This window comes from Suillus discolor (genome assembly GCF_016758755.1).
Source record: "Suillus discolor strain FC423 chromosome Unknown F5147scaffold_211, whole genome shotgun sequence".
Classification (NCBI taxonomy): Eukaryota; Fungi; Basidiomycota; class Agaricomycetes; order Boletales; family Suillaceae; genus Suillus; species Suillus discolor.
Genome location: NW_024541458.1, coordinates 1 through 12,975, shown reverse-complemented (window position 1 = coordinate 12,975; position 12,975 = coordinate 1). Strand labels below are relative to the sequence as shown.

At 46.7% G+C, this 12,975-nt stretch overlaps 4 protein-coding genes across 4 annotated transcripts; 1 reads left to right on the top strand and 3 right to left on the bottom strand.

Annotated features, from left to right (window-relative positions):
- Nucleotides 1–2,147: 2,147 nt before the first annotated feature.
- F5147DRAFT_659786 (uncharacterized protein) lies at nucleotides 2,148–3,679 on the bottom strand (the record flags this gene model as incomplete). The annotated part of the gene is made up of 8 exons (XM_041434626.1): nucleotides 2,148–2,268; nucleotides 2,322–2,476; nucleotides 2,525–2,716; nucleotides 2,765–2,903; nucleotides 2,951–3,141; nucleotides 3,189–3,297; nucleotides 3,346–3,480; nucleotides 3,528–3,679. 8 exons carry the CDS (start codon nucleotides 3,677–3,679, stop codon nucleotides 2,148–2,150), a joined length of 1,194 nt encoding a protein of 397 aa, XP_041284531.1.
- A 98-nt stretch (nucleotides 3,680–3,777) lies between these two features.
- Nucleotides 3,778–6,195, bottom strand: F5147DRAFT_659785 (SNF2 family N-terminal domain-containing protein; the record flags this gene model as incomplete). Its single annotated transcript, XM_041434625.1, has 7 exons — nucleotides 3,778–3,866; nucleotides 4,066–4,132; nucleotides 4,178–4,242; nucleotides 4,305–4,542; nucleotides 5,074–5,523; nucleotides 5,571–5,863; nucleotides 5,919–6,195. The coding sequence occupies 7 exons, from the start codon at nucleotides 6,193–6,195 to the stop codon at nucleotides 3,778–3,780; spliced, it is 1,479 nt and encodes a 492-aa protein (XP_041284530.1).
- An 866-nt stretch (nucleotides 6,196–7,061) lies between these two features.
- F5147DRAFT_748791 (uncharacterized protein) lies at nucleotides 7,062–7,815 on the bottom strand (the record flags this gene model as incomplete). The annotated part of the gene is made up of 6 exons (XM_041440107.1): nucleotides 7,062–7,136; nucleotides 7,159–7,241; nucleotides 7,266–7,309; nucleotides 7,340–7,371; nucleotides 7,396–7,608; nucleotides 7,687–7,815. The coding sequence occupies 6 exons, from the start codon at nucleotides 7,813–7,815 to the stop codon at nucleotides 7,062–7,064; spliced, it is 576 nt and encodes a 191-aa protein (XP_041284529.1).
- A 3,249-nt stretch (nucleotides 7,816–11,064) lies between these two features.
- F5147DRAFT_782421 (uncharacterized protein) lies at nucleotides 11,065–12,374 on the top strand (the record flags this gene model as incomplete). Its single annotated transcript, XM_041442756.1, has 3 exons — nucleotides 11,065–11,889; nucleotides 11,945–12,255; nucleotides 12,308–12,374. The coding sequence occupies 3 exons, from the start codon at nucleotides 11,065–11,067 to the stop codon at nucleotides 12,372–12,374; spliced, it is 1,203 nt and encodes a 400-aa protein (XP_041284528.1).
- Nucleotides 12,375–12,975: the final 601 nt, after the last annotated feature.

The following is a 12,975-nucleotide window of genomic DNA, read 5'->3' as shown; positions in this document are numbered from 1 at the left end:
GGACATTGTCTCATCACAAGCTCCCTTTTGTCTTTTTATATTGGGTTGTTTCTTTTCTTGTTTTTAGCTTACTCATACTTCACATCTTGTTATAGTTGTTACCCTTGGTTCTATTGCATTGTGCATCCCTTACCCAGCCGAGTTGATATAGGATAATCACTACTGCTGGGCATGTGTTCACGATCACGGATTATTTTACTTCGAAAGTTCAGTGTGGCAGAGGACTCCAAGCTAATGTAGAGCACACATGTAACATAACTACTACTCCAGGTACACAGCCTGGAAGTCTTTTCAATTGCAAACAGATCCTTGTTCCATCATCATAAGCCTAGTAATCTAGATCACTGGCAGTAAAAAAAGAACTAAATGCATTCATTCCCTACTGGCCCAAAATTACTGTCCTGTCAGTGCGGACTCAACATTCACTCTCGCAAACTGTGCTGCCCATTCTAGTATCCAGAACATCGCCATAAATATACATCACACTACTCTTCTAGGCTTCGATCAGTGGCTAAAATGCACGACTTGAGTCCTAGACGATCACAAATAAGAATTAGTACCACTACCATCAGAGAACCGATGAACAAATGAGAAGGTTATTTAAAGCAATATATAATACAGCATCACAACAATCTTCGTATATCTGCTGACCACTTCCACATGGGAATATTTGGCATTGTTGAGGAAAGAACAATTTGAAAGCACACCAGCTGAGGAACGATATTGGCTAAGTGATCTCTTTCATTTGAATGTGTCTAAGAAAACATAAATGGGCCCAGGTTCATGAAGTTTAATATGGACAGATACTGAGAGGGAAAAGAAAGGAGGTTGTGATCTGTGAAGGTGAAAGACACTGCGATGATGCTATTAGTAGTGCAGGTACATGTCATTTGGTCCGCAGGTAATCTTGCAGTTAATTTGCTCGAGGGTTGAATTTTGTGCTAGACTCGAAACACTACAGGAAAAATCTAGAGATGAAGAAAAACGACAAAGTGTTCACTGATCAGCAATGATACATCAATTACCTGCCAAGATAACACTCGAGCCAAGCGAATCACAAGTCGCATGGTGAAAGCAACGTTCAATATATTAAATTGTTGGCTGCTAGATATCAATTGGGGATCCGTGCGAAAAAGTGTTGCCTTTGCGGAGCAGCGGATGCATTCAATACGTGAGCGACAGATCAACTTTTGTTCTGCTTTGACTTTTAACAACATCTGCTTGAAAATTTTAACTTTTGTCATTAATGGGACAATTTGTCAAGGTGTAATGAAAGCAAGTATCTTCCAGAGGATGACGATATGCTCACCGCGCGAGTAACAATTTATTTATATGCTGCTTGCACTTTTGATGCTATTCTCTTTAGATATCGAATTACTGGGAGTTGTATCCCACTTTGGATACCATCACAAGATGTTGTAGCCTTGCGTGGGCACTACATGTTTATATTATAGTGCTTTGACTCAGTACTTGACAGTAGTGGGCCATGGATCAGCCCGGTATTTCACTTACCATTCCATGTATTTGTAGTAAGGTCTCCGAAGTAAAAACTTTCTGTCCTGTCATTAGCGCGAAGAGTGGAAAATACAGACATCATCATGATGCCACTGCATCTCTTGAATTCGCATCATCGGGCTTGAACGGTGCTATTAGCGTGAATGCTAGATAATGCGGAGGCCATCCACAGCAGACTTTCTTTCCTGTCGGTGGCGCGAAGACCAAAAATACAAACATCATCATAATGCCGCCATGTCTCTTGGATTCATACCATCGAACCTAAATGGCGCTATTAGCGTGAATGCTAGATAATGCAGAGCTCACCACAGTATCACTGCATTTTCCAGAACTAGCCTATCAATCACAATGAGGCCAATCTACCAACTGAAACCAGATCATTCTCATGAATCGCGATAATGAATTGCTATCGATTAGAGAAAGCAACCCTTCTAGAGACCCTCTCTTCGAGGTACTTCCGAGCAGTACCAGACATTTTCATTGACTTAGATAGGACCAGGGAATAAATTGACGCATATTGGCAAAATCAAATTCATCTGATACGAAGACACGACATATCATAATTATGGGTAATATAAGGCTATAGCGAGTGCATCACACAAGGAGGACGAGCAGGAAAAAATGGAAAGCATCTAGTCGGAGTCGAATGCGGTGTCCTCCATCTGCTGTCTCTGAGCAGCGAGAGCATTGACAGACATTTTGGAAATGACGTCTGGCGTCAAGTCCTCTCGATGGTTTCTTCCGAAAACTTTCCTGCACAGGACTAATTTAGCTAATAGAACGAATCACTGACACTGATAGCTTACCTAGTCCACCACTCGAGAAGTTGACTCATCCTCAATCGCGCAGCTGCACCCGGGGGGGCTTCAAAAAAGTCTACGATGTTGTTCCAGAAAACCAGGTAGTCAAAATCCCCGTCTACAGTATGCCAGGAAGTGATATTGGAAAGCGCGAATTGAATCTGAAGATTTCAGTTTCACAATTAGAACAAAGTATTGATGCTACTGACCTGACAAGCAGTATACGCAATCGCGCGAGGCATCACCTTCCTCATGCCTATAATAGAGGCAATGCACGTCTTGACCTTGGCTTGATCTGACCGTCTCCGGGCGCGCCTGCAATTCTTAATGATATTGGCGCCATCGCCATCACCATCCACTTTGTTGGCCGAGGAAGGGGATGTGAAAATGGCCTTGAACCCCTTCAATACAATGAGTTGTGAATCAGTTGCAAGAATTAGGTCACTCACCATAACCAATAACTTCGACTTCATGAGCCCGCGTTCCAAATTCTTAGCGTCAGCTTCATAATTCTCATACATGAATGTTGGCCACAAGTTTTCAGACACGATGAAAGAAGTTGTACGGTCACGAATGCCAGCCTTGACGCTAAACAAAATGTCAGCAACATGTGAGTGACAATGATCATTACATACGCTGAGTCCTCCCAATGCCATTCCGCCGGGCAGAGTAGTTGACCACATGCATCGTTGACGAAACCTCGATGGTGTTTGTCGTCGGTCCTGATGAGTGTGGTCGGATGGCACTCGATATTTACCCATGAAGCAACAAGCTCCTTAAGGGTTCCCATGTCGTCGCCACGAGCAGAGTCTGCACCTCGCTTGAGCTATATCAAGAATGAGCGAAAAGTGTGATAAAGACGTTGGGAAAAACCTTTCTGAGCATGTCGTCTGACTCCTCGTGATCAAGACATGCTAGCTTATCGTGAAGCCATGGTAGTGCCTTGATGAGCTCGATGTAACCGCGTTGGAGACGGTCTTGCCTGTTCCATTTTATAATTAAACATGGTGATATGAACATGAATAGTTACTCTGTAGTGGGGCTGCTGCTAGGCTCGCAATCTTCACACCGCCTGTCGTTTTCGGTGATCAAATCTTCTATAGGGGTGTAAAGGGCAACGATGCGACAGATTGCCCGTCCCTGTAAAACATAATAGGTTGTCTTTCTGTAGCAAGGTATTAATACTACTGTGAGCGAGAACATGCCTCGCACCTTTGCTTTATTGCCTTGTCCTGCTTCAAGATTTCAATTTCATCCATCAGAGCGGCGATCTTTCGCTTCGCCCTAGCATGCGGAGAGGTTTGGACACAGAGTGAGACGTCCGGAGTAGGGCACTGTCCCGAGTTGATATCAGATGTTGGCATATCGGCCCAAAGACGAGGTAGAAGTGCAAAAAAGTGGGAGAGCACGAGGCTTGTGAGGTCGTCTTATATATAATGTTTAACCTGAGTATGGCCAAAAGTTAGTCTTCGTGAGTTTTGACGTGGTTCGGATCAACACGATTAACACCGGTACGCGAAACGAGCAGCCGCTCCCGAGCCTTTTTAGTGGCTGTTCGCTAGTTGCAAACCGATCCCGGTGACACTGAAGCGAGCATTTCCTGCTCACTTTCAGTTGGGATTACTACTACAGTCCAAAAACTCGATAGCGGAGGGGTCACGCGCCAATGCTTCAAGTTGTGACCCGAGTTACAGGTGCTAGGTCAATTAGCGACCAAAATTGAGCCGAGTTCAAACTTAGTAGTACTTACGATGTTCAAAGCCGTTCTGCTTGGCTTTTTCTTCCGCCTCCACATCTGGCCATTCCAGTGCAAGAGTCTACCAGAGTCAGTAATCGATGAAAGATATCACACTCAAACGCACATGATAAGTAGTTAATACGATGTCATATCTCATCAAGTCGGTCTTCTTGCGAGGTTTGTTGGAGCCTCAATAGAAGAGAACGTGAGACTTGAATTCAATCGAAACTCATATACAATTCTGAACGTACCATGGTAATCTAGACACTTCAAATTGTTGGTGATCTTCATCTCGATCTTAAGCTTCCCTTGGTCCAGTAAGGCCAACGGAGCAACGATAAGGTTCGTCTTGCATATAGGGTCATTGGAGGGGTTGGCGACGACCACCGAGATTATCTGCACCATCTTCCCTAAGCCCATCTCATCGCTCAAACAGCCTCCCTTGTCCCCACATTTCTTGCATTCCAACACCCATGCAATGCCAATAACCTGGTGAGCTAACAAAGAAATACAGAAAGATATGTGTACATGAATGACACAGACAGATGTCACATGGATGCAAGCTGACATAACGTTTCCCACAGAATTTTTTGTAAGAAAAAGATATTTCTAATCCAGACTTGTTGTTGGGAAAATATCTGCATGACATTGCTGGATGGTACATGGTATCAGCCAGCTCGTCTTGTAATTTCATAAAGCTATGTAATGTAACTTCAATGGTGAAGTAACTTGAATTGGGGAGAACCTAAGAAGTAAGGGTGTAAACAAGGGGGAGGAGAAACGAAACAACTTGGCTCTGTTCCGGTCAGAATATGCAACAGTAGTAGCGACTATATGGTCATGCCATAGGTGGGGAGAGTAGTCACTATGTTACTCGTCCTCTGAGCCGTCATCATGTGGCTGGGCTCGTGCCTTCTTTTTCCCTTTAGTCTTCCTTCTTCCCTTCGCACGTTCCGCCCTCATGTAAGCTTTGTAAACACAGCTATGAAAGGTAAGTGCAGTGCCCTCTGGCATACTGACCTTGTTCTGGTAGAATCCAACATCAAACCCAGCTGTGGTTGGCAAATACAATATGCCACGATACTTCAGTTTACTGGCGTATTGTAAGAGGTTCATTGCAGAATAGCGAGAATGGACACTGGTAAGGAAGTCCTTGATGATTTGCGGTGGTTTGTCATCGCTAGATTCTTCATCACTTTCCATGTAAAGGGCATATGTCCTTTTGAGTGGCTGGGGCCTCATGATCGGGTATTCTCCTTGTTGTCTTCCTTCAGAGATTACCGTGTCGCTGATGGTGGGTGAAACGTGGATGTGATTGTGGATGATAGGAGAGATAATCTCGGTGGTGGTCCTCTGGAGCAGCGAGAGAGTTTGTCCCTGGACACGTGTCCAATCTGATGACAGGCTCTGCTCGTCTGCCGCAGAAGATTCGGGGCTGCGTTTCACCGGCCTTTCTTTCAGTGTAGGCATCTACAAATTAATTCGTACAAATCACTTGCAAATATCAAATCACATACGGTGTTGATAATTTCAATCACAACTTTCTTCTTCCGCCTGCCAGAGCCCTGTTCTGTTCGCACCACTTTGAACGCATCATCTATATCATGTGATGTCAGAAGGCGATGGGGTGGGTCCTTGTGGCGGGCAACAGATAAACGCCAGGCCAAGTGTTCATATGTGGTTGGAACATCCATCGTAGCCTTGATGCGGTCGAAGATGTCTAGGCGACAATCCGATTCGGAGTATGACTGGTCCACACAGGTCACACTTTGGTTGCTATCCATGGTGTGTAGTGATATCCTGAACTTGACTAGCACGACATAAGTATCCTCACCGACTCAGCTGGAGACAAACTTTCAAATTACCTTTCTCGAGCTCCTGGAACTGCTGCGGTTGTGTGGAGAATCCTTCGATTGCCTGGGAGTCTGCCATGCCATCATAGAAACATTCAGCTGCACGCATGTGGTTTGACATGTCCAAGTCCTGGTCGTTGACATCAGGGAGCTCCGAGCGCACTCTGAGTAGAAAGGCTGCATTTTGCACTCGCAGAGCCTGAGAGCGCTGCTTTGCACGAGTTCTTGAAGATATGTTTGGAGAGAAATTTTCAGGAACTTGACTGCTACTAGACCGCAGTTCAGACATGGCGGGAAATTTGATCTATGTGACAACGCACTCTGGTCACCTATTTAAGTTGTGAGTCGCGACAAACGCTGACCCACCGTGACGACTAGTCACATGTTGATGATATTCTGAAAGTCAACAGATTCATCCGGACATATCTCAGCAGAGAAAGAACTCACTGTGACTGTCTCGGAGGTGAATATACTAGGGCAAACAATGTTCGCATCCCCGGCCATCGGGACCAACTCGGATCAGCGTCCGACTTAGCATAGTAAGGGACGGTTGGGAATTTGATAACTCTAATAGCATAACACCGTGACCGCCAGCATGACCTGAGAGATTTGGCCTGTCTGAGAAAGCCTGAACGTCTGAGTCAAATGCGGGCCAAAGTTTGGGACACAGCACTCCCAGTGGAGTTTAAATCCACGCTCCTACCCAGCGGACGTTTCGAGGGTGGGGGTCCCGTCCTAGTCACGGTACAGCTAGATAGTTTGAGTATTCACCAAAACAAACCTGGTCATAATGTCGATCCCTGAGGTTCCTCTGTTAGAGTTAGTAGTAGTGATGGCTTCTGATGAACGAAATGGATTTGCGATGCAGCGCACCATGATAACAATCACTCAAAAACTGGGTGAGGCAATAAAGCCGAACTACTAGTAGGCTCGGCAGTTACTAGTAGTAGTGACACCCGACAATAGTACAATTGATATGCCAAGCCTGACTCGGAGATAAGTCGAAGTCGCAGTAGTAAACAGAAGTCACAATGCCATCACTCACACTGCGGAAACGAGATTTAGAACAGACCGGAATAGTATCAGAGTAGGCAAGGAGTGGTTTTGTATTGTATTTCTCGTCGTACAACCCGCGATACCAGCACACTCCTACACCTAATTCCACGCTTCCGAGTATACCTTGTCTGGACGTCTGCTGTTCCGGCCCTTGCAGTCTATCTTCCCACAATCCTGACACGCATTCATACAAAACATGTCCGCCCTTGCAGCAGTGTCGAGTTCGCTTCTGCGAGGGCTCTAGGATCGCAACTTCACTCGTCTCTCCATAACCATACGCTCATTTAAGTCCATTTTGCTCACTTGGTGTGTGTGGCTGAGAAACTGGTGGAGGTGGAGCACTTTGACTTTAGGGGTGCTGATGGTAATATGAGTACCCGGGATAGGCATACAATACAGACGGGCCTGGCTGTCCGAAAGCAAATTGTTGTACCTGCGGCGGAGCCTGTGCCTGTGCCCGAGGTTGAGGCTGTGGCTGTACGGACGTGGACACTGATGCAGCAGGACGGTCAGGTGTAGCACCACCAAGAGTAGATGTCGAGGGTCGAAGCATAGAGGGATGAGTCTGGGTTGATGTGCCAGGTTCTGGAGCACTAGAGTCCACTCCCCATGCATTGCTGAACTCGCCTATAGCATCCCACTTGTGCTATTAGCAGACAAGAGGCAGAAGGCGGATAGATGCATACTTGGTTATTGTTGTCGACCGAAAGATATCAGCACCCACACCACCATCATCAACATCATATTCCTGATCTTGTTCCCTTTTCTCGTCAGGAGGCGGGTTTTGGACAGCGTTGATGATATTGAGAATGTTGTCCTTCGGCATCCCGACTTTGAGACAGGTTTTTACCATGTTCCAAAGCGTTTTGGGGACACCGACAGCATGCCAATTCCAAACATTGTTTCCAGGGCCCAGATCGGCGTCACCCTACAACAACCGCGCTGGAAACTCTTCTCTTAGCCTCAACTTAGCCTCACGGGAAGTCCCTGCATAACAGACACGTCTGTGCTGGCCAATTTGCGTCCTTCAGGAGTCGTGCTAGCAATACACGATACACTTTTGTATGCATACTCGCATCCAATGATGAAGAAGGGTTTGTCGAGGTCGTAAACCTTGACTGGGCTGCTACGGATGCGGGCTCGGTTTTGGAGTGCTCCCGCACACGGTCCAATGAATGCCAGCGAGAACAAGAGGTAACGGGTCCCAATATAAGAATCGATGCTCGGAGTGCATGACTCGGGGAGTTGTCCGAGGCGCTGTAGAGACTCATGCCTCTCATTGTGCAATATGGCAGTTTTCACTGGGGAGTACATGGCACGAACTTGTAGCATCACTCTGTGTGCTACCTGCAGCTATCTCTATATGAGGCGCAGCTTTCCCGCACAACGCGCGCCATGCGCGCGTACCTTTCCCGCGCTTCACGATGTATATGCGCGCGCGCTTTCCCGCGCTTGAGCGCCCTATAGCGCCAGCCATCCGGAAGCATCCATCCACTGTCCACCAAGTTCCCTAGTGCGTATATTTCCATTTCTCACATTTGCTTATCGTTCCATCTTTATTTTTATCATGGACCCTTACTTACATATATCTTTACATACCTTACTCGGTAGCGCTTCGGCTCCGCATGACAGCGCTTAGGCGCCATACTTAAGCGCCAGCAGTACATACTATGACTTACTGACTTACTCTCCCACCAGAACGACAGAGGACTTACTGGTTACTACCCACTATTCACCTAACAGAACATAGTAGAAATCTATTTGTTTACACCTTGCATCTCTCTTCTCTTGTCTTACATCATATCATCACTTAAGCAAACTCACTCTTACTCTCTCTTGTTTCCGCATACACACACGCGCATTCCCGCGCTTCGCGCATTCTCGCGCCTCGCACGCACCTGCGCTTTCCCGCGCTTCGCATTGGCCAACCAGTAGCGCTTTCAGCGCATACCTCTAGATCCTTGCTGCACTCGCTTCCCCTTTAGGGTCGAACGCACTTGTCGTCTCAAGTATAGCAGACTAGGCAACACATGACCTTACAACAATTATAGATACAGTCAGGAGCATTGTTCGTGCCTCGCTGTATCGTTGAACCTTCAGCGCAATCAATAATAAATACAGTCGTTTGCATAATGGTTTAGACAACCAAACTACACTGCTGATATGTTTGGTCATGTTTTCAGTACAAACATGTGACATGTGACATGCTACAAACCGTCTGGCATCATGATGTTCTGGATTCTTCAAGTCATTGTCACCGAGCGAAGGATCACAATTCCATCAATAGGTACATGCATTTCATGATGCCAGATGATAACGTTCTCGCAGCTGCATAGACGTTGCTGCAGGCATCGTCGAGGGTGTGAAATGGCAAACCAGTGTCACATTGTCACACTTTGGTCCTGTTAAACAGAAGCAAATACGGTATGAAATTGTCTAAACCATTACAATGGTCGGCAAAGTCGGGAACTGGCGTGTCTGCAGCCTTACGATAATCAACAATGAACGACTTTGTCCAAACCGGCCAAAATTAAGGCCTGGTCTGGTCTATATCGTGAACATGTGCCCGTCCTTATGTAACTAAACAAACAACAGTTTGGTAAATTTGTCTTTCCTCGACTGTGACAATGTCAAATGTTCTGATGTCAAAGCCATCAGCAGATTGCTAAGATTGTTGCAGCGTCGAGGCTCTGAACTTCAAAAGCTGCCAGTGAGCTGACCAGTACTAAAGTCGAGTTGTCCGAATTTCGGACTCACGGCCCATAGCACCGACTTGATTGACTCTCGGAGTCAATGCCATCCTTATCGATTGCAAGAAGTTCAAGTTATCAATCTCAGATGCTTTCAGTTGAGTCTGGGCTCACTCCGAGTCAGCCTTGATGATCAATTGAAAGGTTGATCAGTGCGCGGCCACCTCATGGTAGGCTACTCACTCTTAGACTCGTTTCAAAGCTGAGTACACGAACAGGTCATTCTCGACATTCATCGTCAGGTACAATGTCACACTTTCCGGATGACTCAGAACGCCATGGCGATCGTGAAGGAGGTTCTCACTGGCAGAACACATCCCTGACGCAGTCAAATCGCCTGGGTATGATTGACTTAACCACTGCGCCGCTGTTACAGTAACATGGCACGAGTCCCCCGCCAGCAGACAGCCCTCTGCCACTGCACGGCTATAGACGATACCGGAGTCTCACCAGCTCTATGACAATAGATGACGATAGATGATGACAGACGATAAGCGGCAACTGCCGGCTTAGATAAGCGGTCTGGACCGCATATGACGACACATGATGACATAGGTCTAGAAGACCTATTTATGTTATCAAGATAGAAGGCAAGCCTCATGCTGCCTCATGTACTGATAGAAGGATGCCTCATGGATCCTATCCACGATAGAAGCCCGCCTCATGGACGCTATCTCTGACTCATGTAGATAAGCAGATTAGAACCCAGCTTTAGGCTGAGCTTAGATACAAAGAGTAGCCTTATATAAGGTCGAAGATTAACAGTAGACGTTCCTTACTTTAATCTTACTAGGTTTACCCTTGAACTCCTTGTCCTGCTAAAGCTACCTGCTTGACATCGACTTGTACCTTCAGTGACGCCTCTCACTGTCTGTAAACCCTGCTATCATCTCAGCGTAACCCCTCGTTAACCACCACGAGCTACGTTCGAGTACGCAACCTTTGCTTGTCTGTAAAGGCCGACGACTGTCAGCACTCGGTACCACTGTCATGGTTGTCGCTGTTAGATTATCCTAGTCGCACACGACCGTTTGTCGTAACAGCCGCCTAGTGTGACCTACCCTTTTCAACCACCTTTATTTGGATCTCATCAACAGACTCTGAATCGGGAGGTTGAGCAAACTCGAAACACTCTCCAGGCGGGAGTCATGGTGAGGCTCGTCTAAAGTTTTCTCAGAGTCGCTTTAGTGATCCAACATAGCAGCAGCAGCAGCAGCTCAACTCGGAGAGAGCTCACAATAACCTGGACCCCATGATTCATCCCTCCTCCAACGATGCTGAGTCCTCTAGAGTGTGTCAGAACGTCACGGTAGTCCACCCAGTAAGTCGTGATAATCAATTGTTCAACTACAATGTTCGAATATTTGCAGATCAAACGTGACTTAATGACCCACGGAATTTTCGCCTCCCTCAGACAGTCCAGTCACAACGAGCCGCAGCCTGCCCCATCAAACCACCAGTCCCCCTTGTATGATGTCAATCCTTGGCCCGACCTGTACAAAGGTGGCCCCCGTCCCAATTCATATGCTGATTCCTTCTACTCTGAACCACTACCACCCCCACCATTGGATCAGGCCAACCTCCCTGCAAATTCAGTCCCAGCGGTCAGCTGGGTACATGGTCTCTTTGACCATTTCCCGTCTGAACCACAGCCTGAGGCCAGCTACCAGGAAGTGGGACCCTCCCGCAGCTTTCCGAATCTCAATATCTCACAACGACTCTCATTCGATGATGAGACGGCATATACATGCATATCGACTGCCCGCGCCTCCTCACGTCCCATTCGACATAAGCCTTATAAAAAAACTCGGCCCTCGAGGGGTCCTCCACGCCGCAACCCCAACCACTGGGAAAATGACATGTTAGAAGCCATGAGATGCTCAATATTCAACAGGGCGTTTTTGCCCAAGCCGGACCAACTTGTCGAAATGGCGCAAAAAAGTTTAGATTTGTCATCCGGTAACAGCACCCAATGGTTCGTGACAGCAGAAGGGCAGGTGGGGGTAATCAAAATTTCGGAGGTCCTTGAAAATCTCAGAGATGATATAAAGGAGCTCACGAGGGCTTGGGTGGTTCCGGGATACCAAATTCCCCTCTACACCCAGACTGCACCAATGATTCAGTTGTTCATCGAGGAGCTCGTCAAAGAGTATAGGTATCTTAAAGGAGCTATTAACGTGAGTGTTTGGGACCCCTTAATTTTATTTCTATTTCTCAGTGATACGTTACTAGGTGCAGGGAATGATGGTTCACCTACCATTCGGGCACCAAGCAATCATAAGTTTTGTCAAGCATTTATTGTTTCATGACCGCCAATACTGGCGATACTTAGCCCAACGAAAAATCTTGGGCCCCTTCTTGCGTACACGAGCACACTCCACACTGGGCATTGGATTAAATGTCTACTGGACGTTCTCTCCCCTCGAATTTGATGTCATTACGAAGCAGTCTACATACAACATGTTTGTCCAGCTCTTCGAAACATTAACTGACGAGGAACGTAATGCGCTGAACACATATCATGGCATGGGCTTGAGTAGCTAGTGAGTTAGTAGTACATACATCAAAATGGATCAAGTTCACTATCACAACTAGTAGGAATGGTATCTTCACTACTAACATTGCCACTCAGGAGGGGCGATCGAAAGTCCATGTCTACTAGACCCGCGTCTACTTGTCCAGCAATGCACATGATAATAATACAAGCAGTCCACTCACCTGCGGACGGTCCATTTTGATTTGTTACAACTACAAACAATTGTAAACTATGTTCGCCATCTCCCTTTCGTTGTTCGACACTGACCATAATGTTCTAATATCCCGACCATTCCGCACTCTCAATAGTGCAGTTTATGGCTGACCATGCGCAAATACATCCGTGTGAAGGTCGAGCACCGCCCGTCGCAGAGTTAGACCCTGCGAGCCATTGAACATCGTCACGTATGCGGCTCTCAGTGGAAACTGCCTGCGGTTCAGTGTACAATTAGACCTCGGCGGATTGAAAGAGAAAGTGATGCGCAGGAGACAGTGAATCTCACCTGTCTCAATGCCCATGATGTTGCCGGTGCAGCTCGACGCCATGGTAAGTTGAAGATTAGGAACATTGGAACTCTGCACGCCATAAAGAATGGAGCAAGAAAGGGTCAAGCAATCGATCAAGCCGGATGGAGAGATTCCATAACGTGTGCACTCAGGCTCAAGTGGAGCCCGCACATGGCGTCGACACCATATTGGAAATTGCTCCATTCTTATAATATGTAGAA